General features: G+C 38.1%; 1 protein-coding gene across 4 annotated transcripts in view; it reads left to right on the forward strand.

Annotated features, from left to right (window-relative positions):
- The window catches only part of NEGR1 (neuronal growth regulator 1), an 877,124-nt gene that overhangs the window by 557,833 nt on the left and 293,551 nt on the right, over window positions 1-25,740 (forward strand). For all 4 annotated transcript variants that reach the window (XM_081085888.1, XM_081085891.1, XM_081085889.1 and 1 more), the window contains one exon: window positions 10,973-11,104. In XM_081085888.1, coding sequence (XP_080942014.1) covers window positions 10,973-11,104 — 132 coding nt within the window. The remainder of the gene's footprint in view (window positions 1-10,972; window positions 11,105-25,740) is intronic.

Here is a 25,740-nt window from a genome sequence, read left to right on the forward strand (position 1 = left end):
TCTCCCTTTGCTTCAGATTGCATAAATATTAAAATACTCTTAAATTTAATACTTTTTCAGTATCTACTCTGCTGTTGATTTCAGCAAATTAATATTTTATTTGAAATGTTTTGTGTCCCTATATCAAGAATTTTCTTTTTTTTTCTATTTCCCACTTATCTCATTATATTCATGTATTTTCTTTAATATTTGAACATAGTTTTAATAGCTTGCTACTTTAAAACCTTTGTCTGATTATTCTATCATCTCTATCATTCCTATATCTCATTCTGTTTATTGATTTTTTTCCCCTTATATGTTCAGTTTCCTGCTTCTTGGAATATACAGTAATTTTTATTGAATATTGGACCTTGTGTTGCTACATTATTGAATGTCTAGATATTGTTTTGATTTTAAAGTGTTGGATTTTTTTCTCATAGGAAGCTGCATTGTTTAAAGATAAATCTGGTCCATTGAACCTTGCTTTTAAAATTTAAAAAGAAGTCTATATAAGTCTTTAGTTTTGTTTTTTGTTGTTTTTTGTGTGTGTTTTTTTGTTTTTTGTTTTTTTTACCAGCCCTACTACCTAAACATGAGCCCTCCACTGAATGCTCTGGTACTTACAGGAGCCTCCCGGTTCTTGATGGTCAGAGATCAAATGTCTACTTTCCTTGTCTGACCTCTTAAAATTCTCCTGCTTACACACTCATTCTTCTTTCCCCAACTTTTTTGGTGTTTCTTCCTATGCATGTAAAGCCTTGGCCTCAGTACATGCAAGGAAACAAATGTAAATTCCTGTAGCTGGTTGTGTGGGTTTCTTACCCTTAGAATTCTGTACCACTATTTCCAGGGCCCTTGGCCTGCCTGTATTCTAATCTTTCATTGTTTAGCTCAATGGTATCATTGGGCTGTGCTTTCCACCTCTCTGAGCCTAGGGTGTGAAAGTTGCTTTCAGATAGACAGCCATGGAGCTCACCTTGGAGCTCACATTGTTTATATCATATGCTGTGAATGTGTGAAAAGTTCTTTCAAATAATTTATCAATTTTTCTAGTGGTTTATAGCAAAAAAGGTAAGTCTGGTCTTTGTTCCTAAATGTATCTAGGAGCAGAATTCCAGAGTTATCTGTTTAAAAATATTCAAATGTAACATACTCTTTTGCTTATAGTAGTGTAATTCTTCCTCAAGTTACAAAATTCAAACAAATTCATTAAAAATTGTCCAAGACCTTAAAGGCTTTGCTCTCTGCTGACAATACCAGCTTCACCTCTACCCATTCTTGCTAAATTAATGCTCTGACCTAACCAAACTTTTAAAATTTTTTATATTGTTAAAATATATTTTTATTGATTTTTAGCGAGAGAGGAAGGGAGCGAGACAGAGAGATAGAAACATTGATGAAAGAAAGAGACATCAATTAGTTGCCTCCTACACTCCCCCTACTGGGGGTTGAGCCCAAAACCTGGGCATGTGCCCTGACTGGGAATCTAACCTGGGACCTCTTGGCTTATAGGTTGACACTCAACCATTGTGGCATACTGGCCAGGCCAAACTTTTAGAATTTTTACTTGAAATTATGACAGCACAATTATGATGGCATAGCATCTTATATATGTCTCAAATATAATACTTATTTCACTTTATTGAACTTGCCTGCTTATATTTTTGCTTCCCCAATGAACTATTCGCTTTTTGAAATGGAAACAATCTTGTTCACTGGTCAGAGATTCTCACATAATATCTATTGAATGGAAGGAAAGAATGCAGGCAGGAAAGAAAGCAGCAATTGATCAGGAGCTGAATTGAGAGCTTTCCTTCAGTGCTATCTGGTGTACTATGATAAATTATAACAACAAAACAATAAAAACCTTGAGCTTTTAATCACTGGTTGCATTTATTTGATAGGCAGAATAATGATACCAAGGAAGGCCATGCCCCAATCCCTTGAACCTGCGACTATGTCACTTTACATGGTAAAGAAAATGTGCAGATGTAATTAAGGATATTACCTTGGATCAGGCAGGTGGACTAAATTTAATACATGAGTCCTTAAAAGTAGAAGAGAAAGGCAGAAGAGTGGCTCAGAGAGATGAGACTGGAGGCAATAGAGATTTAAATTAGGAGAGACACTTGACCCACCACTTGCTGTCTTGGAAGATGGAGGAAGAGGGCTGTGATCCAAGCAATGAGAGTAGCCTCTAACAGTGGTTCTCAACCTTCCTAATGCCACAACCCTTTAATAGAGTTCCTCATGTTGTGGGGGGTCCAGTTCCTCATGTTGTGGTGACCCCCAATTTCATTGTTACTAATTGAACATAATTAAAGCATAGTGATTAATCACAAAAACAATATGTAATTATATATGTGTTTTCCAATGGTCTTAGGCAACCCCTGTGAAAGGGTCGTTCGACCCCCAAAGGGGTCGCGACCCACAGGTTGAGAACCACTTTTCTAGAAGCTGAGAATAACCATCCACCAAGGAAACGGGGATCCCGGCAATACACCTGCAAGGAACAGACTCCTCCCAACAACCTGAAGGAGCAAAACAAGCCTCCAGGAAGGAAGCTTGTACTGCTGACACTTTTGTTTTAGTTCAATGAGATCCTGTATCATTTCATGTTGTTGCTGTAACAAATTACCACAAAGTCAGTGATTAAAACAGCACAAATGTATTACTTTACACTTCTGTAGGTCAGAAGTCTGGCACCAGTCTCAGCACGTTAGAAGCTACGTGTTGACAAGCTGTGTTCCTTTTTGTAAGCTCTAGAGGAGAATCAATTCCTTGCTGTCATCTGAGGGCCATTCCCGGTTTTAGAGGCCACAGCTGTCCTTGGCTTGGACCTCACTTCCTCCATATTCAAAGTCAGCCATAGTATAGTGACTTATCCCGTCACATCTCTCAGTGCACTCTTTTTCCGTCCTGTCCTACTCTTACGGACACATGTGATAGATTGGACCCTTCCAAATAATTAATTGCCCATCTCAGGGTACTTGACATTAATCAAATCTGCAAAGTCTTATTTGCCATGCAAGCTAATAGAGTTGCAGACCCCAGTGATTAGGGTCTGGATATCTTTGGGGGACCCATTATTCTAATTATCACAGGCCTGTGCTGTGTTTCTGAACTAAATACTAAATTTGTATGATTTTAAACCAGTAAATTTGTGGTAATTTGTTATAACAGTCATAGAAAACTAACACAAGACCAATAACATTCTTCAAAAATTAAATTAATAACTATATATTAGTTTATAGTTCTAAGAGCAACGATTACATAGACGTGACCTACTTTAGTGCATATAGAGAATAAGCATGTTTATTATCACCATTTATAAAGTTAATGCTAATGTAGCATTTCAGTGATATATAGATCAGGCGTATAGGTTTTGAAATTAGTTCTGAATATCATATCTGTCAATGGGCTCATCAGAAAGAAATGTAACCTCTTTAAATGCTAGTATCTGTACTAATAAAAGGATAATGTGCTAATTAGGGCAGACATCCATCCGGACAAAACCACAGTGGCTGCAAGGTGTGGGGCTCATGGCAGCCATGGGTTCAGGCAGCCGTTAGCCTCAATGGCTGCGAGGCCTGGGGCTCAGGCCTCGTAGCTGCCCTAACCGGCAGTGGCAGCAGCAGCAGGTTTATGAGGGCGGCACCTTCCCCTGATCAGCCCAGTCACCTCCTACAGAGGACATCCCCTGAAGGCTCCTAGACTGTGAGAGGGGGCAGGCTGGGCTGAGGGACCACCCCCACCAGTGCACGAATTTTCATGCACTGGGCCTCTAGTCTTATTATATGTAATGAAATTTACCTCATATGTATACCTAAGTTTAACTGAGGAATTCATAATAAAATCATTTAGCACGATACCTTACACACAATAAGGAATTAATAAAAGGTATATGTTATTTTTATTTATGGTGATGTGGTTAATCATTATTTAAATAAGAAGATTAATTTACCTTCTCTAATGAAATGTCAAATTTTATGAACTTTCTATTGTTATCTTTCTTTAATCATATAGTCAACAAATATATAGAGCCCATACTAAACATGGACTATGTTGAGGCTTTTTATATCACAGAATTTACAGTGTAACACAAAACATATTTTAAAAGTTACAAATAATTAAATAAGTAATAGGAAACATGTACATAACACATAACATTAGTGATTATATATATATATATATATATATATATATATATATATATATTATAAACATGTGACATGAATCTACTAGACTGTGTTGTGAGTAAGTCATGAAAGGTTCCTCTGAGGAGGTAATGCATAAGCAGAGACCTGAAGGATGAGAAGCAGTGATTAGGGTGAATTGAAGGATAAGGTGTTTCAGGCAGCAAGAATCAAGTGCATAAAGATAAAAAAAAGTCCAGAGGGATGCTATCTCACTCAGTTGACAATTCCCTTCACAAACTCAAAGCTAAAAGCCATCTTTGAATATTGTTTTCAGATCAGAGACTATTCAAGGATGACTATATACATATATATATATATATATATATATATATATATATAATATATATTCACTATATATATATATATTATACAATATATAATATATAATATCTACACTAATAAAAGAGAAAAATGGTAATTGGCATGCAACCGATATCCTTTTCATTGGCTAATCAGCAAGATATGCAAATTAACTGCCAACTAAGATGGCAGTTAACTGCCAACAAAGATGGTGGCTAATTTGCATATTGCAGGCAGGATGGTACAGCACCATCCAAGAGCGGGTTGGGGGTGTGAGTGCCGGCAGTCGCCCGGAATCTGATCCCGCCAGCAGACCGGGACGCGAGTCGGCGGGGCGGCTGTGTCATCCGCCCACACTCACGCCCCCAACCAGCGAGAGCCCGATCCCGCCAGCAGACCCAGACGCGGGCCGGCGGGGCGGCTGCGGCATCCGACCGCACTCACGCCCTCAACCTGCGAGGTTCAACTCCTCTGGCTGAGGCATCAGGCCTGGGCGGGGGGTGGAGCCAGCAATCAGAGGGGGCTGGGGGTCCCCTGCCCAGGCCTGATGCCTGGGCCAGAGGCATCAGGCCTCAGTGGGGGGCAGAGCCAGGGACTGGGGGGATATGATGGTCACCTTGCCTAGGCCTGAAGCATGGGTCAGAGGCATCAGGGTTGGGCGGGGGGGTGGAGCAAGAGATCAGAGGGAGATGGGGGTCCCCTGCCCAGGCATGATTCCTGGGCCAGAGGCATCAGGCCTGGACGGGGGTCAGAGCCAGTGATGGGGGGAGATGGGGGTCCCCTGTCCAAGCCTGACACCTCTGGCGGAGGCGTCAGGCCTGGGCAAGGGGCCGATCAGGCGATCGGAGGGTGATGGGGGTCGACCCCTCTGGCCGAGGCATCAGGCCTGGGCCAGGAGCAGAGCCAGCAATCGGAGGGGTCTGGGGGTCCCCTGCCCAGGCCTGACGCCTGGGCCAGAGGCATCAGGCCTGGGCTGGGGGCAGAACCAGTGATGGGGGGAAATGAGGGTCCCCTGCCCAGGCCTGACACCTCTGGCAGAGGTGTCAGTCCTGGGCAAGGGGCCGATCCTGTGATTAGAGGGTGATGGGGGTCAACGCCTGAGGGCTCCCAGTATGTGAGAGGGGGCAGGCTGGCCTGAGGGACACCCCCCCCCACACCCAGTGCACGAATTTCGTGCACCGGGCCCCTAGTATAATATATAATATATAATTAATATATAATATATAATATATAATATATAATATATAATATATATATATATAAAGAAAGGAGAAAAGTGGAGTGAATCAAGAAGGTTAAATTGCCCTTGGGCATTCAGACAGAGAGGAAGTGACCCCACATGAGATTAACTGTCAACTCCACCTACAGATCTACAGGGCAATGTGTGTGCTGATCTCCTACAGCGGTATGAGAACTGAACTGGTAATTTCTAATAATGCTACTTGAGTGACTTTCTTACTTTAACTTCTAGTTCCCTTGAATAACCTGTTAAGACAGAAGCACTAATTCTCGAATATAGTGACTTCTCACCATGGAAACAATATTTATCTAAATTGACCTTCCTGGCATGCCTAAACCTGTGCATTGTAATAACAGCTAATGCATTTTTTAATTCCTAAGATGAGTTCTAAGTGCTTTAATTCCATTAACCCAATTAATCCTCACAACATCTATATGAGGCAGGTTCTGTTATCCTCACACATCTCAGATGAGTAAACTAACCATTAAGTTTCTTGTAAAATATATCTATAAATGGCAGAGCTGGGATTTGAAGCCAGATAGACAGTTCTAGAACCCACATCCCTAACTTCTCAGTATGGTACAGTCTGTAGAAGAAATACTTGCAAGATACCAAATATGCTGGTGGATAATAAGCTAATAGAAAATAACAATCATAAATGTAAATAAACCCTTCGAAGGATATTTTGAGAATTCACTTGCAGGTGACCATTCAGTAATAAATGGCTATGAGACCCTAACAAAATATACTCCTGCAGTAAAACCTTGAAAAGTGGATGACTCCTTCTGAGCAAGGGTTTTGGAAAACAATTGAAATAACTTTTCAAATCAATATACAATCATTGACCTGAGTATATGCATTCAGAGACCAGTAACTGAGACATGGGGCTTTTAGAAGTGGTTTGAGAATTACTTAGGAGGCAAAATTTACAGGACACAGTGACTGATGGTTGTGGGCACTGAGATAAACGTATTGTCAAAGTTAATAAGGAGGTTTCTGGCTTGAGCAACTGGGTGATGGTCAAAGGACTCACAGGCTTAGAGCACAGGAGGAGTTGCAGAGATGGCAGGGAAAGGCAGGCTGTGTTGAGTGTGTCCACTGTGAGATGTCGGTGAGTCATCCAAATGGAGATGTCCGGTTAAATGTATTTAAGTTTCAAGATAGAGTTATAGACTAAGTAGATCAATCAAGGGTTTATCAATACATAAATAGTAATGAAATGCAAATGAATGAACAAGATCCCCTGTAAATAGTGTCCTCAGTGAGGGGAAAAAGAGTCAAGACTAAATCAATATTTAAGGGATGTGAAACAACAAAGGATTTCTCTTGAAAAAGTGAAAGCAAATGATCAGAAAGATGAGAGGAAAACTCATGAATGATGATTTCCTAGAAATTAAGAAAAGCAAGATTTATTTTGTCATTTTTTTTTCCTGAAACTTATTAGTACTTTGTAGAAATTTGATGTTGTTGCTAGCAATTTTTATGTGCAATATAAAGTATGGTTCATATGACTTATCAAACCATGAAGCTAAGTCTTAATACCCTTTTTGTGGCCACCATAGCAATATTTCTGGCCAGGTTCTTATAAATCTGACGAGAGAGATTTTATAAAGCATAGCTACATCCTGTTTTTTCAGCTTTCCTTTTGAAAATGGTGATAATAGTGGCATTATTAAAAGCATGGGGAATCTTTTCAGTTCTTCATTTTTTGAGACAAGTCTACCTCTGCCTGGAAGAGACTACACACAAAAGAGAACTATTGTTGAGAGTATAGGCAGTACTTATCCCTTTTTCTTCAAATCGTATTGAAAGTTTTTGTTAGTCTTTATGATTTTGCAAAGGATCTATGAAAACTGTAGTCTGTTCTCACCATGGCCATCACCTATCACTTCAGGATGTCAGCAAAGATGGCAATGCTTGGTAAATTCCTTTTCCTTCTCCTGGACTCAGAAAGAGAAGTGACAACTTCTTTGAATGTAAGTGCTTAGTTTTGATTTTCTGTGCTCTTATCTTTACAGGGCTTTATTCATTCATTTTATAAGTGTCCTTATTTATTTACTCAAGTATTTACCAAGAATAGGATGTTTCAGGCATGCCCCTGGGGCTGAAGACACAGAGATGAACAAAACAGAAACTGTCACTGCGCTCACAGAGATTGGCAAAATCTGTGACCAGAGAGGGCTGCCGTATTTCATTGAACATTTATTTCTATTGGTATCCTAGAAGATAAGAAAATGTTGCATAATGTTTTTATTTTTCATCTAAATTTATAAGAGCACCCGAAGGTATTGAATATCCTCATAAACACTGTAAAGGCTTGGTGTTGGTGATGGTCCTCATGTCTCTAGCTCCCTATATCACTCAGTCTTGCTCTTTACCCTCCCTTTGGGGAAAGTAGTTGGGCTACATTTGCATAGACTGAAATGCCCTTTGCATTTTAATGTACTATGCTCAAATCCTCTCCCCTTGTGTCAGGAGTGATGGAAAAAGAGGCAACCCAGCCAAGTATAAAAGAGGATTGGTTTCCTGGGCTCCACAACTAAGGTGAAAAATGACTATTGGGGAAAATAGGACAACAAAAACCAGAGGCAGCCAAGCCACGTACAGACAACTAGGAAGCTTCAGAGTTTGAGTCCTGATGGGCTACTCCAAGTTTCAAACCTGAAATTTATGCCTGGTGAGATCAGTCTGAGAAGAGAGCAAGGAAGAGTTCAGGATAGAAACAGAGCTACTTGTGTAAACACAAGAGAATACTTAGAGCACACATGCGGGAAGAGCTGCTGCATAGTATGTTGAATGTAAGTGAGAAAAATAAAGTCAACCATGAAGTTATGCTTCCCCCCACCCTCCCGCCCCATAAGTGTCTTAATATTAGTGCTATATTACCGATGGTTAGTGTTGGCAATGCCATTCATTCACAGGTTCTATAGGTATCGGATTAAGAAATGCATACACACTTACTACTAATTCTGGTAGTTGTAAATAGGGACATTGTTCTTTGGTGGAGTTGAGAAGGATCCCCAAATAGGGTTAAGTAGATTGTGTAGTGAGCTCCAGAGATAAACACTCACTAGTTATAAATGGTGTTCTTTGGAGTTGACTGATGTAGTGGTTCTGACACTGGAGATATCTTTGTTGTACAGCTTATTATAGTTGCTTTTAATCTTTCAGAGCCTTTTTAATTTTTTCCTGGTAGACATACCTTTCTAATGTGTTCCTTTTTATCCTTCAATACTTTAAGAACAATTGCTCATATATCTACAATGTTTAAAAAGAAAAAGGCAGTAATACAGAAACTCACACACACCATATTTAATTATTTATTTAAGAATTAGAAAATAGTTGATTATTCAAACAGGTATAATGTACATTTTTTTAATCAAAAAATTCATTTTGGAGGATACATTTTTAAAAAATTATCTCAGTACACAAAAATAGAAATATTCAAGTAACATTTTAATGCTGAAAATAAGTTAGGCCTTAATAAATTTGTTTTCACAATGTTTCATAGTAGGATACCTTTAACGTGATTGGCTTCATTTTTCATTGCTATCCAGGTTAATTCTGATACAGTATATCAGTTCTTCCATACTTTAATTTCCATTTAATATTGTTCTTGCATTAATTCAAGTTATACTTTAAAAATTCTAGGATGTGATTAAGGATTCTGCCCTCCTATATTTTAGTAGATTTTACAGATACATATAAGCTTAGATTATTTTCATTAATAAGAGTGAAAATAAGAGAAGAGGACGGGAACAATAGAAAACCAATCAATGTTTTACTTGTATATTGGAGTCAGGTAAGGACACTGGGTGGAACCAAAAAAGTGATTATAGAATCAGATTTTAAGTATATGGACTTTGAAGACAACTTGTGCTTTTGTAACTTTTCTTCTTATACCTGAAATAGCTTACCAGCCAATCACCATCCAAGTATAACACTCCTCTGTCTACACTTCATGATTAACCAGAAAAAAAATAAGTAATGCCTTAATAATATACATCCTAAACACTCCAGGTTGCAACTAACAAAGTCTTAGTAACCTAGAAGGCAGACAGAGCAGCAACTGATTTAGGGCCAGATCCCACAGGAAAAAAAATAAAAGTGTTGTTGTTGTTTTTAATTGACATGGATTTTAGATTTGGAGCAGCATAACAAAATTTTATTTTGCTTCATTCACATAAAATTCAATATTCTTACTGGTTGTATAACACACATTATTAGAATAGTTTTGGTGACAAAGTAAGATGAACACAAAACTACGGATGATTTTGGAAACAGACCATTTAATGGAATCATTGTTTTATTTTCCAGTTTTCTTTGGTATGCCTTGAAATGTGATTTTAAAAGGCTTGTCCAAGAAGGGAGAAGGGTCACAACCTCTTGAAATTCACATTTCGTTTGCCATGATAATCACAGCCTTTCCTGCCCCATGTTTCTCTGCTTTCAAATAAATAAAAATTCCATTATTTCAGAAGGCATCGTTCTTTTTTTCAATCTAACTCATTGGGGATATTCTTTCACCTGTGATTATGTCTTTATATTTTTAATCTGCTGCAGTTTTTAGTCAGATAGGATGTTTTCCTGAAATATTAAAAATAAAGATAATTTAGTGTGCTTTTAATGACCACTATAACTTTTCTTTTGAGAGCCATAAAGATTTGTTGAGGTTTATTGTGTGAGTCATATATAGTATATAAGATGTACCTCTCTTGAAAAAAATTTAATAATTTTGGAAACTGAAACATGGTAATGATTTATTATATCTCTCTACTATTTTCAAGCCATCTGGCTTGAAACACTGAGAATGAGATTTCCCCAAAAGGAAAGTAACATTTAGTTAGGTTAAGTGTCAGGTTGCTAGCATACAGTGTATAAAAGTCAATATGAACCAAGTGATATTAGCGAACTTCATCTGCACTGCTAGGAGGTTGTTGAACTCAATTACAGAAATGTGCCAAGCTCTATTTGATGCATGACAAGGTTAGGAGACCACAATCAATTAAAAAGAACACATGTAGATCCTATTCTGGGGAAACAGTATTGTTATAGTCCCCTTGTTCGGTTTTTGCTTTTTTTCTCTGATGTTTCCTCTGAACACAGGAGAACAAAGGTTTTAATAATTCCCCAGTTTCATTTGAAATTGTTTTGTCACCAATATCTAATAGGAAGACCCAAGTTTGTTGTTTTACTTGAATGAAGCCTCAGGTGGCTACAATTAAACATGCTCTAATTTTTTTTTTTCTTGTAGCCAAACCATTTGAAAATGGACAGTATTTGGACATTTATGGAATCACCAGGGACCAGGCTGGAGAATATGAATGCAGTGCAGAAAACGATGTGTCATTCCCGGATGTGAAGAAAGTAAAAATTGTCGTAAACTGTAAGTCCCATCAACTTTTATCAAAACAACCTCAGAGGAAAAATGCTGTCTGACATTTGTGTTGCTGTTTTTAATAGTCTATTGATAAAGACCACCTAATGATGTGAAAAAGGCATATATGTTAAAATATTGGTCAAATTGTTTTATGTATCATCAATTATCCCCAATAATCCCATCATCATTCAGTTGAATGTGCAGATGGAAATATTTCCTATGTCCCCCAAGTCCCTGCCATTCTAAACAGTGGTATCCCTACCTCTAAAGCACTGCAGACACATGGTGTTTTCATCATTCTTGTAGCTTTCATCTGTAGCTTGCTTTGACTTAATGTAACTGTGAGACTCCTAATCAAACCTGATGGAAATGAAGTGTGCTGGTCAGTACTCAACAAAGAAAGCAGTTACTGTGCTGCTCCTATTACTTAGGTTATTTAATTTAAAAAACATGGAGAAAAATAAATTTTCTCATAAACATCATTATTAGGAAGTTGATGCAGTGAGAGATATCTGCAGAACTATCAATGTCACTATCCATGCCCTTTCTTTAAATGCATCTCAAACTATTGATGTAAAATATTTTTTATTAACACCCTATTTTATACCTTATGATTTCAACAGCCATAACTGAAATAGTTTTTTTAAAATTTATCTTTATTGTTGAAAGGATTACAGATGTTCCTTTTTCTTCCCCCATTGACCTCCCCACCTCACACTACCACTCCCTGACTTCAACAAGACAATTGTCTGTGTCCATGGGTTATACATATCTTACCTAATAATAGACAAACATGTAAATTGACCATCCCTCTGCTACACTCACCAGCCAATCAGGAGAGTATGCAAATTAACCCAGCAAAGATGGCAGTTAATTTGCGAGCATAGGCACGAAGTGGCAGAGCGAAGACTGAAGGCTCCGGCCGGAGTGAAGGCCTGGGTCCTGGATGCCCGAGGAAAACCGGTGCCGGCAGCCAGAGGAAGGGGAGGCCTATTGCACGAATCTCTTCATGCAACGGGCCTCTAGTATGCATATAAGCTCTTTGATTAATCTCTTCCCGCCTTGCCCCCCTTTCCTCTGAGATTAGTCTGTCTATTCCAAGCTTTCATGTCTTTGGGTCTGTTTTGCTCCTCAGACAGCATGGAGGGACCTGGAGAGTATTATGCTAAGTGAAATAAGACAGTCAGAGAAAGACAAGTATCACATGATCTCACTATCTGATGCAATAGTCTTGCCTTTTAAAAATACCCCCTTAGTATTTTCCTCAAAAAATTTTGCATTATTTAACCTATTCAAATAAAGTACTTTGAGGGTACTAGTATTTTGCCAAGTGAGTACAAGTTATAGCTTTCAATTTTTTTCATTCTAGTTATACATCATCCTATTGACGGCTATGTTAATAATTAATATAGTATCATACCATAGATCAGAAAAAAAATTTCCAAATATATGCCAAAATTTTAGAACAAAGCAGTTTTTTCATATTAACATATATCTTTCCATTTCATGGGCCAAAAATAATTATCTGAATACCCCTGGCGGTAGAGCATCACCAAGTCAAATCACTGCCATAAAGTAAGATTTGTCAGTGACTAATCTATGCATTTGTGGTTGAACTATCTCCGTGAGACTGAGCAAAGGTGCAGAATTTTTCATATATGTCCTGCAGACAAACTTTAGGTTTATCCAAGAAGCTCATTAAAAATGGAAAATTTATGTTTTTCCACATCAACCCTACTGAATCAAAATCCTTGGCGTACACGGCCTGCAGATCTGCATTTGTAATAAGTAGCCATTGAGTCTCATGACTCCAGTTGCAGAGGGCTATTGCTCATCCCTCCTGAACTCTCTAAACTTAGAGGTAAAAAATCATGACTACTAACCATATTTATCTGAGTGTTAGTCTACTGATTTTATTGTTGAAGTGGTAGGAAGAGAGGCAAGAAATAGAACTGCTATGGAAGTAATATATTTAGCATTGAGTACAAAGAAATGAAAAGGTGAGGTAAACTGTTAAATTAGCAAGACACCTAGCCCAGCAAGGCATCCCACTCCAAAACCCCAGACCCAGGAGGGATGTCTCCAGTGGGGATGGCATTGAAAATCCAGCTGCTCTAAGGATTCTCATGGCCCATCCTCCACGGAAAATCCAGATTTCCCTTTGTACTTATACTTTCTTTCTCATCCTTTTTATCCCGCTGACTTTAGCTCATTGTCACTTATAATTTAATTTGATTCTGTGTTTTCCACACACGGGGAGACCTTAGACTAAGGAGACAGAAATTTGAGAGAAACTAAATTGAAAGATTTAGAGATGACTGACCAACCAATGAGTCATCATCTACAGGATCTGGGTGGAGAAGAGACTCCTATATAATAATGAGGTAATATGCAAATTCGCCATCACTCCAACACACAAGATGGCCGCCCCATGTGGTCAAAGATGGCCAGCAGGGGAGGGAAGTTGGGGGCGACCAGATCAGCAGGGGAGGACAGTTGGGGGTCACCAGGCCAGCAGGGGAGGGCACTTGGGGTGACCAGGCCAGCAGGGAGGGCAGTTAGGGGGTGATCAGGCTGGCAGGAAGAAGCAGTTAGGAGCAATCTGGCAGGCAGACAGGCGAGCATTTAGGAGCTAGCAGTCCTGGATTGTGAGAAGGATGTCCAACTGCCCGTTTAGGCCCGATCGGCAGTCGGACATCCCTCGAGGAGTCCCAGATTGGAGATGGTGCAGGCTGGGCTGAAGGACACACACACACCCCTGCACAAATTTTGTGCACCAGGCCTCTAGTCCTTATATAAAACAGAAGGACAGAAACTGGGGACACAAGATGCTGAGAACAGTGAAGGACCTGCCACAGCCTCATGTACATTGGCAGGAGACAGAGAGAAAGGGCAGTTTATTACTCGTAGCAACAGCAGTAGGCAGAGTATTGTCATCTTGCAGCAGTCCCCTAGGCACCACTCAGGGTGATACAATGAGGGCTGGGTGACACCTACATGGCCAGTTTATGTCATAGCTGAGGTTGCCTGAGCTTAGGAAACTTGGTATGTGTTTTTTTTTTGTTTTGTTTTGTTTTTTTTATAATGGCAGCAAGCAAACCTGCCCTTTACCACAGAGGGAGCAATTATCTTTATTATACTGGACTGTAAACAAACCTGCCCTTTGCTCCATAAGGAGAGCTACTTCTTCTGTCTTTGGAGACTGTTCGCTATTACACACATTTTTGAAAAGACAGCTGGGAACAAAAGCTGTCAGTGCCTCTGCTCACAAGACATGCAGAAACACAAGAGGCCCCTGGGTAATTGTTTTCCAGCACAGGATGGGAGCAGGAAAGTTTGAAGCAGGGCCTGGAGACATTTCATCAGCAGAAAAGTGTGCTTCAGGGCCTTTGTAGCGTGTCAGACACCTAAGGATAGGTAGGAAAGAAGACTTTGTTAACCAACTTTACCTTCAGAAGGGAAACAGGAAAGAAAAAGGTAAAGTTAGAGTAAAAATAAAAGAGGTTGCTTTTTAAAATCAGAACACAAGAATTTTTTTTTTATTTTTTAAAGAACTAATTTCAGTTAAATTATAGTCAGTCCTAAGTGCAAGTCGTGGTACACACATGATATTAACATAGCTCACACTAAAAAAAATGGACCCAATAGAACTTTTAATAATTTCAAACAATCAACTTTGTCTTCTGCTCCTTCCAAAATTATACTTAAGATAACCTTCCTTTTCCTAAATGTACCATGAAGAATTGTATATAATACTGATTGATCAATTGCATTCATATCTATTGAATCAGTATTTAATGTAAGAGATGAGTTCTGTTCAGATTTCTGGTCAAGACCTAAATTTTGCCTTTGTTTGGAATAGTTATGTCACACATATACCAATGATGTCTAAGTCATATAGGTGTGTGAGTGTATGTGTGTAGTTGTTCCTAGTTATGAGGAGGCTTGAAAAGTGTTAGTTTTATGAACTTATAAGTCAAAAAATTGAGCACTATCTAAGGATTTTACTGGGATGATTTCCCAAAGGAAATGAGCCAAGCCCTACTGAGCAAACTCTATTTTGTCAATGATCATAATTGAGTGGAGTGGTTTATGTTACCAGCACAGAACTGCTCATCCCCAGACAGCCCCAAGAGTCCCTGAGGATAGAATTGTGCCAGGTTCAAGGCAGCCATCCTTTTCATCGTTATTAATCAATATCGATTGTCCTTCTATAACTGCAGTTGCTTTGTGACATAATTTGAAGAGAACCTCTCTCCTTTTTCCCAAATGGGGTTCAAGATGAAATATAATAATTTTTATAAGCTCTAATAAACTTAGTTATGTGTTAAGTCAATTTGAGAAAGAGATTTAGGTTCCTTGCAAGTTAGAAATGTTTGATATTAACTATTTATCTAATACTTCTGCCATATTCACTGTATTATAAAACACACACAGATAATAAAAATAACATCGTATTTGCCATATAAAAAATAACATCATATTTGACACTCTGTTATGTGAGTTTCTATTCAATTTAATGAAACAGCTGTGTAGTGAAATGATTGGTATAATTGATGTATTTTGTATAGATTGGACTAGTTAGTTGATTTAATAAAATGGCTAATTTTGAGTTATTTACAGATTTTGTAGGTGACTATTCTCTGTCTTGATCTGTATTTCATTATAATTATATATAAAAATGTCTTCATATATACGTGCACTTAACATATGTATATATTTCATGAAATTTTTTTAAAAACACCTAAATAATAAAAAGGAATTATGGCAGTATGTTAATTAAACCTTAAAGGATTAATACACATACACATAGCAAGAGAGAGACAATTTGGAACCAGTTGGTAGGCCAAGCCAGAGGGAGCTAGTGGATTAGAGTTGGACAGTTTCTCTGTTCTTTTTGCATTTGCATTCCATCCCAGAAGCAGCCTAGAGGATACTATTTTTATCGTAGTTCCACAATTTTTATTGTTAAACATACACACACACACACACGCACACACACACACACACACACACACACACACACTGGAAGAATGAATGACTTCCAGAAAACCCATGGGTTCAACTGAAATGGGAAAACCAGGAGCTATGAAAGTCTGGTTAGGGATGAGAACTCAGATTCTATAAAATCAGCAAAGGTTAATTATTTGAAGTTAAATCTGGAATGTGGAAAGGTTAGGAAGTATCATAGACTAATTAAGTAATGTAGCTCTCTATAGGGAGCAGATTCCCAGATATTAGAAATCAGAAAGCCTACATGGCCTAGCCCTTCAAAAGGAATGCTATTAGTAAAAGGGGTAGGGTGCTCTGATCTTGTCAGGGGCTGATTGTTCTCCACCCTATTTAGATGCATTCTCCCACTTAAGGGTAACTGTTTTAGAAATGTGGCCCTTATACTCAGAAATAACTTATTTAAACCCCTGTTCTATAATCTGTTGGGCTTTGAGAACTTGGGTCACCACTTTACTTTTCTGAGTCTGTTTCCAATTCTGTACACTGAGGGCAAAAATACATAAATTTCAGGGTTTGGGTAAAGATTAAATGAGATGATGTACATACTAGTACAAAGCCTATAGTGCCTGATGTATGTAGGCAACTGAATAAAATCAATTTCTCTCTCTCTCTCTCTCTCTCTCTCTCTCTCTCTCTCTCTCTCTCTCTCTCTCTCGTGCGCACATGCGTGCGAGTGTGTGTGTGTGCAGTAAGGGATTTTCCTTTCCTTTATACAATGATGTGTTCCTGTCATGTAGAACATCGCCTGGTCCAGAGGAGACACCGCCAAAATACTCACCGAATAAATTAATTATTAAAAATATTAGCATTCTTTAAGGGAATCATTCTACTAGACAAAACAGGAAGAAGATATTAGGTTTTCTCCACAATCTCAAGTGTTTTGTTCCCCCCCCCCCGCCCCCAAGAAAAACATGAAATCAGTATGTTGAGTAATTTACTTCTGATATTTCTTTTTACTAAATTGTTCAGGTGGATTCAACAAAGGTAACCTAATACTTACATAGTGCTTTCACCCAAAGAGAGGAAACACTAATTCCATTTTTTAACAGAAAAGAATATCGAGTTCGGGGAGATTCTAACCTTTAATAACTTCTTTGATTTTCAAGAACAAAACAGACATGAATAATGAAAAGTATTAATTAAGCAGAAAAATTATAGTGTAAACCTGATTGAGATAAATATAGGTCTAGACATTTCAGTTTTCACTCATGACAGTCAAATTTATGCATTGATCATTTTATTTGGTTTGAGAAAACTTTTTGCACATAGTTTCCAGTAAAATAGAATTGATTTATACTTCCTATTGACAAATAGTGAAGATATTTTTGGATACACTGTGAACTAAGATTTTATATAATAAATCACTGGCATATATTTGTGCATTATTTTGCATCCGATGCATATTTATGTATGCAAATATGCACTTTATCTTTCAATATAACTAGCTCCAAACATATGGAATAGAATGTACCAATTAGTAAAACTTAGTACAATTGTATCATAGCCTGAATTTAGGGGCCACTGGGAGAAGGAGGAGGACAAGGCTTCTAATGAAATGAGCAGTTTTCTTTAGCTTTTCATAAAGTTGTCTCCAAAACTTTGGGCAAGTTAGGGAAGCATGTCAGACTTAAGACTAGAAGAAATTGCAGGTGACAAACAGATCTTCTTTAAATAAAGAGAAAATCTCTACATTTAGAGTATGAATAGGGCAAAGATACTATCATGACCAGAGACAAATGGTTTTATGTGAATTTATAATTATCACCTTAGTTTATATTTCTGGCTTCATTTTATGCTCCTACGTCACTTTCCATTTACTTCATCTTTCCCATTTGCTTAAAATTTGCCTTCCTTTCCTATATCTTATATTTCTTTATAGGCTAATTGACACTTCTTTGGAAGAACTCAGGGTGTAAATAATGCCTGCCTATTGCTGTCTTCTAAATAAAGTACTAGTTCATATGCCATTTCTAGAGTAATAATGAAGCACTTCAGCAAATCTATACTTATATATCTATTTACCTATTTACTTATTGCTTACCATGAGACTATCAAGGTCTTAGGGCCTTGGATACTGGCCTTCAAGTACACCATCAAGGAAAGGAAAAGAAAAAGGAACACATAGTTATAATGCAATGTGGCACGTGCTTTGATAAACCAATAATAAGGTGTTGCCCAAGGCTATCAGAAGGGCACCAAACACAGCCTTGAGGTATCATGGGAAGTTTGTAAGATACTTTGAACCTGATGGTGTCTGAAGGACAAAATTGAATTTGAGATATATTTGTTATTTTTAAAAGTGTGTATTTGGGGGAGGGAGTGGTGGGAAGAGTAGTCTCTCAAACAGAAGCAGCAGCATTTGCTTAGCCTCATAGAAATCAGGGGACAAGGCACTGCTGGGTCTGTCAGACTGCACTGAGCTGGAGAAACCAAAGAGGGAGTGGGCCTAAGCAGTCAGTAGGACATCCCCTGAGGGTTCCTGGACTCTATGAAGGGGCAGGTGGGCTGAGGACCACCCGCCCCCAGTGCAAGAATTTCATGCACTAGGCCTCTAGTATAATTTTAAATAAAAGCTTTCTGCTCAATAGAATAACAAAATATCTAAGAGTAAAACATTTTCACCTTGGGACTTTATGGTATAGACTTAATTTTATGGTTTATATAATCCCTTAGTTAAAGTAAAACTGTTATTAAACATTCAGTTAAGGAATACTTAATTTCTTCTATTGAAGGAGACATCATTGATCTTTTATTTTAAGTTTTAGACTTACACTTCAATTAATGACTAGCGTGCCACGGCTTAATGAGTCTTCTACTCGATTGAACTTAAATGTATTCTTCCATACTTTTATCTAGGATTTGAGAGGAGTTTTAGTGTTAAAAGTTTATAGTAATTTTTCACCCTTGTACTCATGGAACATCAAAAATGCATCTGTAGTAACTGTATGTACATATTTTTATTATTTATCTTCTTTAAAATTGGAAGATGAAATAATTTTCTGGCTTTAATATGTGAGCAAAACTGTTTGCTAGGTGAGTCTGTTTATTTTGTTTTGTTTATAGTTCTTTCTATGTTGGTATTTATCACTTAGAAAATGTACATATATATTTATATAAATCATATATAATATATATAAATTAATAGCATGATAAAGTCTGGCCATTAGATAACAGTAAGAAAGCAATTCTAACAGAGTAAAATTCTCTGGACTAAAAACTATTCTATGCCAAATTAGGAGGTGAAGTTAGGAAAAAAATATACATATAGTCTCCCATTTATATGTGTGTTTCTCTGATGGTGTACTCATCTAGATTCATGCTCTAGTAAGATATCAAAGTGTCAAACTCTGAAAAATTCAGGGTGGCTTCTTATGAATATATTCTTCAAGCTGATCGAAAGTTCAAACCTTGCACAAACACACAGTTCATAAACCTGTATTTACTTAAGTTCAACTTCATCAGCATATTTCCTCAGTGAGTATACATATCAAGCATGATAATTTATGGAATTGAATTCATTCTAACTGAACACTTGAGAGCTAGTCATAGAATGGGAGCAACACTGAATTAATCTTGGGTCTTTTCCATATCGTTAACATGAGAATCCACAGGAACTGCAAGGTGTTCTTAGGTCTGCCATTGCACATACTTGTATATTTTGTGTACATGCGTGCATGTGTATGAAGAGAGTGAAGGTGGAGTGTTTAGGGGAGTAGAATGGTAGAAATGAAAGCAGTGTATAGAAGAGTTGTGGTAGATACATTTTGAACAAAAGGGCCCACATTTTGGGGAAACTCCCTTTGTACCCTGAGCTTACTTTGCCTGTCCCCACTCATCCCTTCTTTCATGTGTATATTCATTTTCTCTCTCTTGTCCATTAGTATTCTTTGCTCATTATATTTTCCCTCCTTTCTCTTCCCCTTATTTCTACCCACATATACAATAATATTAAACCAATTTGGGAAGACATGTATATAATGAGAATTAGCAATGAATTTTATTCAATCATCTTGGAAACATTTTAAATATACAGATTACTAAATAACCACTCCTTATGCTGAATTGGTCTATATTATATTTCCTTATAAACAAATGGGTAAAATGTTTTAGAAATTTTCTAGGTGATAATAATCCTATATTAAAAAAAGCCTAATATGCTAAGTGTCTAGTTGTCTGGTCAGCTGTTCAACCAATCAAAGCATAATATGCTAATGATATGCTAAGGCCCCTCAACTGCTTGCTATGATGTGCACTGGTCACCAGGGTGCATATATTTCAACTGGTAGGTCAGCTTGCTGCTGGGGTCCAGCCAATTGGGACTGAGTGAGATGGGCCAGACATCCTCTGGGGCCCTCTGGCAGTCTCTCCCCAGCTGGCCAATCTCCTGCATCCCTCCCTGGCCCCGAAATGCACAGGTAGGGTCCCTTGGCCTTGCCTGCACCCTCTCGCAATCCAGAACATCTCAGGGGATGTCAGAGAGCCAGTTTGGCTCGATCCTGAAGGCATAAAAGGCTAATATGCAAGTCAACCAAACGGCAGAACAACCGGTCACTATGACACACACTGACCACCAAGGGGCAGATGCTCAATGCAGGAGCTGCCCCCTGGTGGTCAGTATGCTCCCATAGGGGAAGTGACGCTTAGCCAGAAGCCAGGCTCAAGGCTAGCAAGCACAGTGGCAGTGGTGGGAGCCTCTCCCACCTCCACGGCAGTGCTAAGGATATATGACTGCCGTCTTAGGCCCACTCCCTCCGGCCCCCCGGGAGCAGGCCTAAGCCATCAGTCAGACATCCCCTGAGGGCTCCAGGACTGTGAGAGGGTGCAGGCCGGGCTGAGTGACCCCCCTAGTGCATGAATTTCATGCACCAGGCCTCTAGTAAACATATATGTTTGGAGATTACTGGATAATGGAGTATGAGGCAGGAGGTCTGAATTCTATTTTTAACTCATTTAATTATAAAACTTGGGACAATGAACTTAAACTAGATATTAACCCTCTTTCTAAAATGAGGAAAGCATCTCTACTGTCTCCCTTAAATCTGAGATACCGATGTGTTTCTATGATCCAAAAGTTCAAGGTTTTTTAGGGATCGCATGGATTCAACTCCCAGGAGGCAGGAAGCAAAAGTTCAAAGCAACAGTTTTGGCTTCAGTGTCTAATGATTCCAGGCAACCCAATTCTTTGTTTTGTGAATTCTTTCAGCTGTTTATAAAGGTGATAATTTGATCTCTCATGCATTGTTAGCAAATCTGGGCAACCTTATTTAAATTTTAATATCATGGAAAGAATAAGTACAACAATGGAGAAATAAATTTCAGAGAATTTCAAAGTAGAAATGTTGTATCTGCAATGGAGACATATAGAGGATTTGGAATCAGACAACATGTTTTCTAATCCCAGCTCAATGACTTACTAACTATGGAGTACTGGAAAACTAGTTCACTTCTCAGGGCCTCAGTTTCTCTCTCTCTCTCTCTCTCTCTCTCTCTCTCTCTCTCTCTATATATATATATATATATATATATATATATATATATATATAGAGAGAGAGAGAGAGAGAGAGAGAATTATACCTACCTTGAAAATTTGTTCTGAGGATTAACTGTCATAATATATTGAAACAACAGAGTGACTAGCGCAAGGCAAGTGTCTTTCTAAAAATATTAGTTTGTGGCATTTGTCACATCACCCTATTTGTTTACATGTCTGCCTTCTTCTGTGGCCTCAAGTTTTTCAGGAGGGTGACTCCTCTAACTCACCTTTGTGCTTGAGGCAGTGTAGCTTAGTGGTTACAGGGGCAAGCTCTGGAGCTGGTCATTCTGGCTTTGAAGTCTAGCTCTGCCAGTTATTACTCTGAGAGCTTGGTCAAATTATTAAGCTTTGTGTGTGCCAGTTTCTTAAATGATTATGTGGAGAGTATGAGTAATTACATAAAAGTAATACATGAAAATGTTTAGTGCAGATTATTATTATTCCAAATCCCTAACACTGTGCCTGGTAATGAATGTTTATCAGTTGAGTGAATTAATTAATTAATTAATATAAAATAAGAACACATGGAATTCTACAGTTAATGGTTGTTAAATCACCCAGATTTCTTCCCCTGATGGATATATGCATTTGCATTCACAAAATTTTGTAAATTAGATCTTAGAGTTCACAGTTCTCAGACTGGAATCCTGAGATCCTAATTCTTAGCAGAAGGCTATTTTATTATATCAGCCTGCCTCCATGTAAACACAAAAATGGAATGTAATTCTTTTCAGGCAACCCTATAAACTCCAGGGGCCTTATGAAAGAGAGTATGTAATCTGAAGGGTAACGAGGCAGGATCGTCGTGTGTGATGCAGGAAGGATTTGAATAACCAGAATATACACAGGTGCTAGCTGTCAGAATGGCTGACACTGAAATAAAGGGAAGAACCAAGAAAATAAGGATTCTAAGTGAAGAGATAAGATAATCACAATAAACAATCCTTGGGAATAACGCTGCTCTCAGAATTGGTTTGTTCAAATATTGTCTGAAGTAAGAGCTTTTGTTTAATAGTGAATGTAATGGTGGCAGAGTCAGGAAGCCTGCCTGCTTGCTGCTGCACAGTGAAGTTAACTGCAGTGCAAACACACACACACACACACACACACACACACACACACACACACCAAATATAAAGAAACAAACAAAAAAGCCCATTCTGCTGGGGACATTAAACAGTTCTAGTTTTTATAATTAAAATGAAAGATGATAATGTATTATTTAGAAAAGTCTGTATTTGTTTCATGTTTAAGATTCACTCCTCTGTTCTTATCGTCATGCAGTCATGGTCCATTCCGTGAAACATCCTCGCACACTCAGAGCTCCGTATTGGGAGCTGCATCATGATCCGTGCAGGACCCTGTGTTTGAGACTATAGCACAGCTTTCTCAAATTGTTGATCTCACTACCCTTTTACACTCCTAACGATTATTGAGATCCCCAAGTAGCTTTTGATTGTATACATTACATCTCTTCATGTTCCCTATATTTAAAATTCAAAGTTAAAATTTTAAAAAAAAACACAAAGTAGATTACAGCATGTTTTCTATATTTTAAATCACAGCTAAAAAATAACTAAAATAAACACAAAGCAGATTAGACTTATAAGTCAGAGCAATGAGGTCTTCACACATCATGTAGTGTTGGAGAAACTCCTCCGTACATGGGTGAGTGAATGAAAATTCAAATGGAAACTTAGAATGAAATAGTTTTCTACACAAATAAATAATTCTCTTAAAGTATGTCAGAAACCATGAGACATCCTCATACGACACTTTGAGAACCGCTATAATTCTCACTAAATTAGTGGTACTTATTAAACACCTGCTATATGCCAAAATATGCCATAATCTACTCATATATTATACTGATTAGACTTCCAAAAAGTTATTTTTATTTAACATATAGACAATCAAGCCTTAATGAGGTAAAAGTCATTTATCTAAGATAAGTTTAGTTAAAAAATGGGGTTCAAAGCCAGATTAATCTGCATTCAGAATCCATTTTCCCTGTACATAACAATTTTATCAAATAACATTCATTCAAATGGTATTTATCTAGAGATAATGATGATGATTACATTGGAAAGGATGTTGCTATTACAGAATTTCTAAAGTTGTTTTTTTTCCCATATACTTTCTCTGGATTTTATATATGTGCTCAAAAATAGTTGCAATAGAAAAATCAATAAATAACTGGCATCTGGAAACAATATTCTTATTTCTGTCTAATGAATGATAGTTTACATATGAGAAGAATTTCTTAGATAATGTCTTTAAATTTAACTTACTTTTGTTATAGAATTTCATTTCTTATAAAGCTTTTTGTCAACACCCCTAAATTGAAAACAATGTGTGTGTATGCGTATGTATGTGTGTGTCAGGGGGAGGGGATTAAAAATTCAATTGAGGAAAAATAAGTGTAAAATTCTCTCTGAAATGTTGGCAATAATACCATATACTACTATTAATGTTGGTAGTAATATTGTTAAGTCTTATCACATACAAATGAAAATATATTCTAAATACCACATCTAATAAAATGTGTTTTTAACCAGAAGAAAACAAATTAAACAAAACAAGAAGTTTCACTATTCTGCTCTTATTGCCTTGAGGTCTGTTCTGTTAAATTTATCAACAACTTAAAAGTAGTTCGGTGACAACTCCCCAGTTGTTTCAGAGTTAGAGTTAGGAGTTTAATAAAATTTCTAATATTTAAATAATATCATGGGCCACAGTAGCTTAATGCACTTTAATTTTTCTCCAGTAAGTTATACTTATTCTTAGTCCAAATAAGTTAGCATTCTGTAGCCTAAAACAGATATTTAGGATGTTTCTGCATTTAGTGCAATTGGATTTACATTATCAGATGGATGAAGTACTAATGCATCAGTACTGAGCTAAAGTTCACAAATGCTACTTGTTAATGTTGTTTCATGTTTGTGAGCCTATTGGTTTTGCAAATCCTTCTATTTTTCTCTGTGGATGTCAAAAGGACTTTGGACTCAGTGCAATTCACATGCACATGAAGTCTTTGGTAAAGTCTCTCCTGAAATGTTCTGCAAAGTTCACTACTAAATAGAAGGACCTGATGGTTTGTGAATTCTTTAAGGGTCAAGTTGCATAGCTGTGACTAAGACTTAAGTGCCCTGATAGAATTTTATAGATTTTTCAGTGTTGTAGAAATTTTAAGTGGTTTATCAAAACATGTATTTTATCTTCTTTCTTCCCCCAATGCTTCGACTATAGTGTGTAGTTAGTTGTGGCTCAACACACACACACTCCAATTTAAAAATTGAGCAGAGGAACTAAATAGATAATTCTCCATAGAGGACATCCAGATGGCCAATAGACATATGAAAAAATGCTCAACATCACTAATTATCAGAGAATTGCAAATTAAAACCACAAAGAGGTGTCACCTCACACCTGTCAAATTGGCTATCCTATATAATAAAAGGGAAATATGTAAATTGACCCTAACAGCAGAACCACTGGGAATGACTAGTCACTATAACACACAGTGACCACCAGAGGGCAAACACTCAATGCAGGAGCTGCCCTCTGGTGGTAAGTGCACTCCCACAGGGGGAGCTCTGCCAGCCACAAGCCAGGCTGATGGCTGCCAGTACAGCGGTGGTGGTGGGAGCCTCTCCCGCCTCCTCAGCAGCACTAAGGATGTCCAACTGCAACTTAGTCCTGCTCCCTGCTGGCAGGTGGACATCCCCCAAGGGCTCCCGGGCTGCCAGAGGAATGTCTGACTGCCAGCTTAGGCCTATCCCCCTGGGGAGCGAGCCTAAACCAGCAGGTGGTCATCCCCCAAGGGGTCCCAGACTGCAAGAGGGCACAGGCCAGGCTGAGTGACCTCCCCCCCGAGTGCACAAATTTTGTGCACCGGGCCTCTAGTCATCTATAAATCCACTAATTACAAGTATTGGTGAGGATGTGGAGAAAAGGGAACCCTCACGCACTATTGATGGGACTGCAGATTGGTGCAGACACTGTAGAAAACAGTATGGAGGTTTCTCAAAAAATTAAAAATGGAACTGTCTTATGATCCAGTGATTCCACTTCTGGGTATATATCTGAAGAAACA

This window comes from Myotis nattereri (assembly GCF_964212035.1).
Source record: "Myotis nattereri genome assembly, chromosome: 3".
Classification (NCBI taxonomy): Eukaryota; Metazoa; Chordata; class Mammalia; order Chiroptera; family Vespertilionidae; genus Myotis; species Myotis nattereri.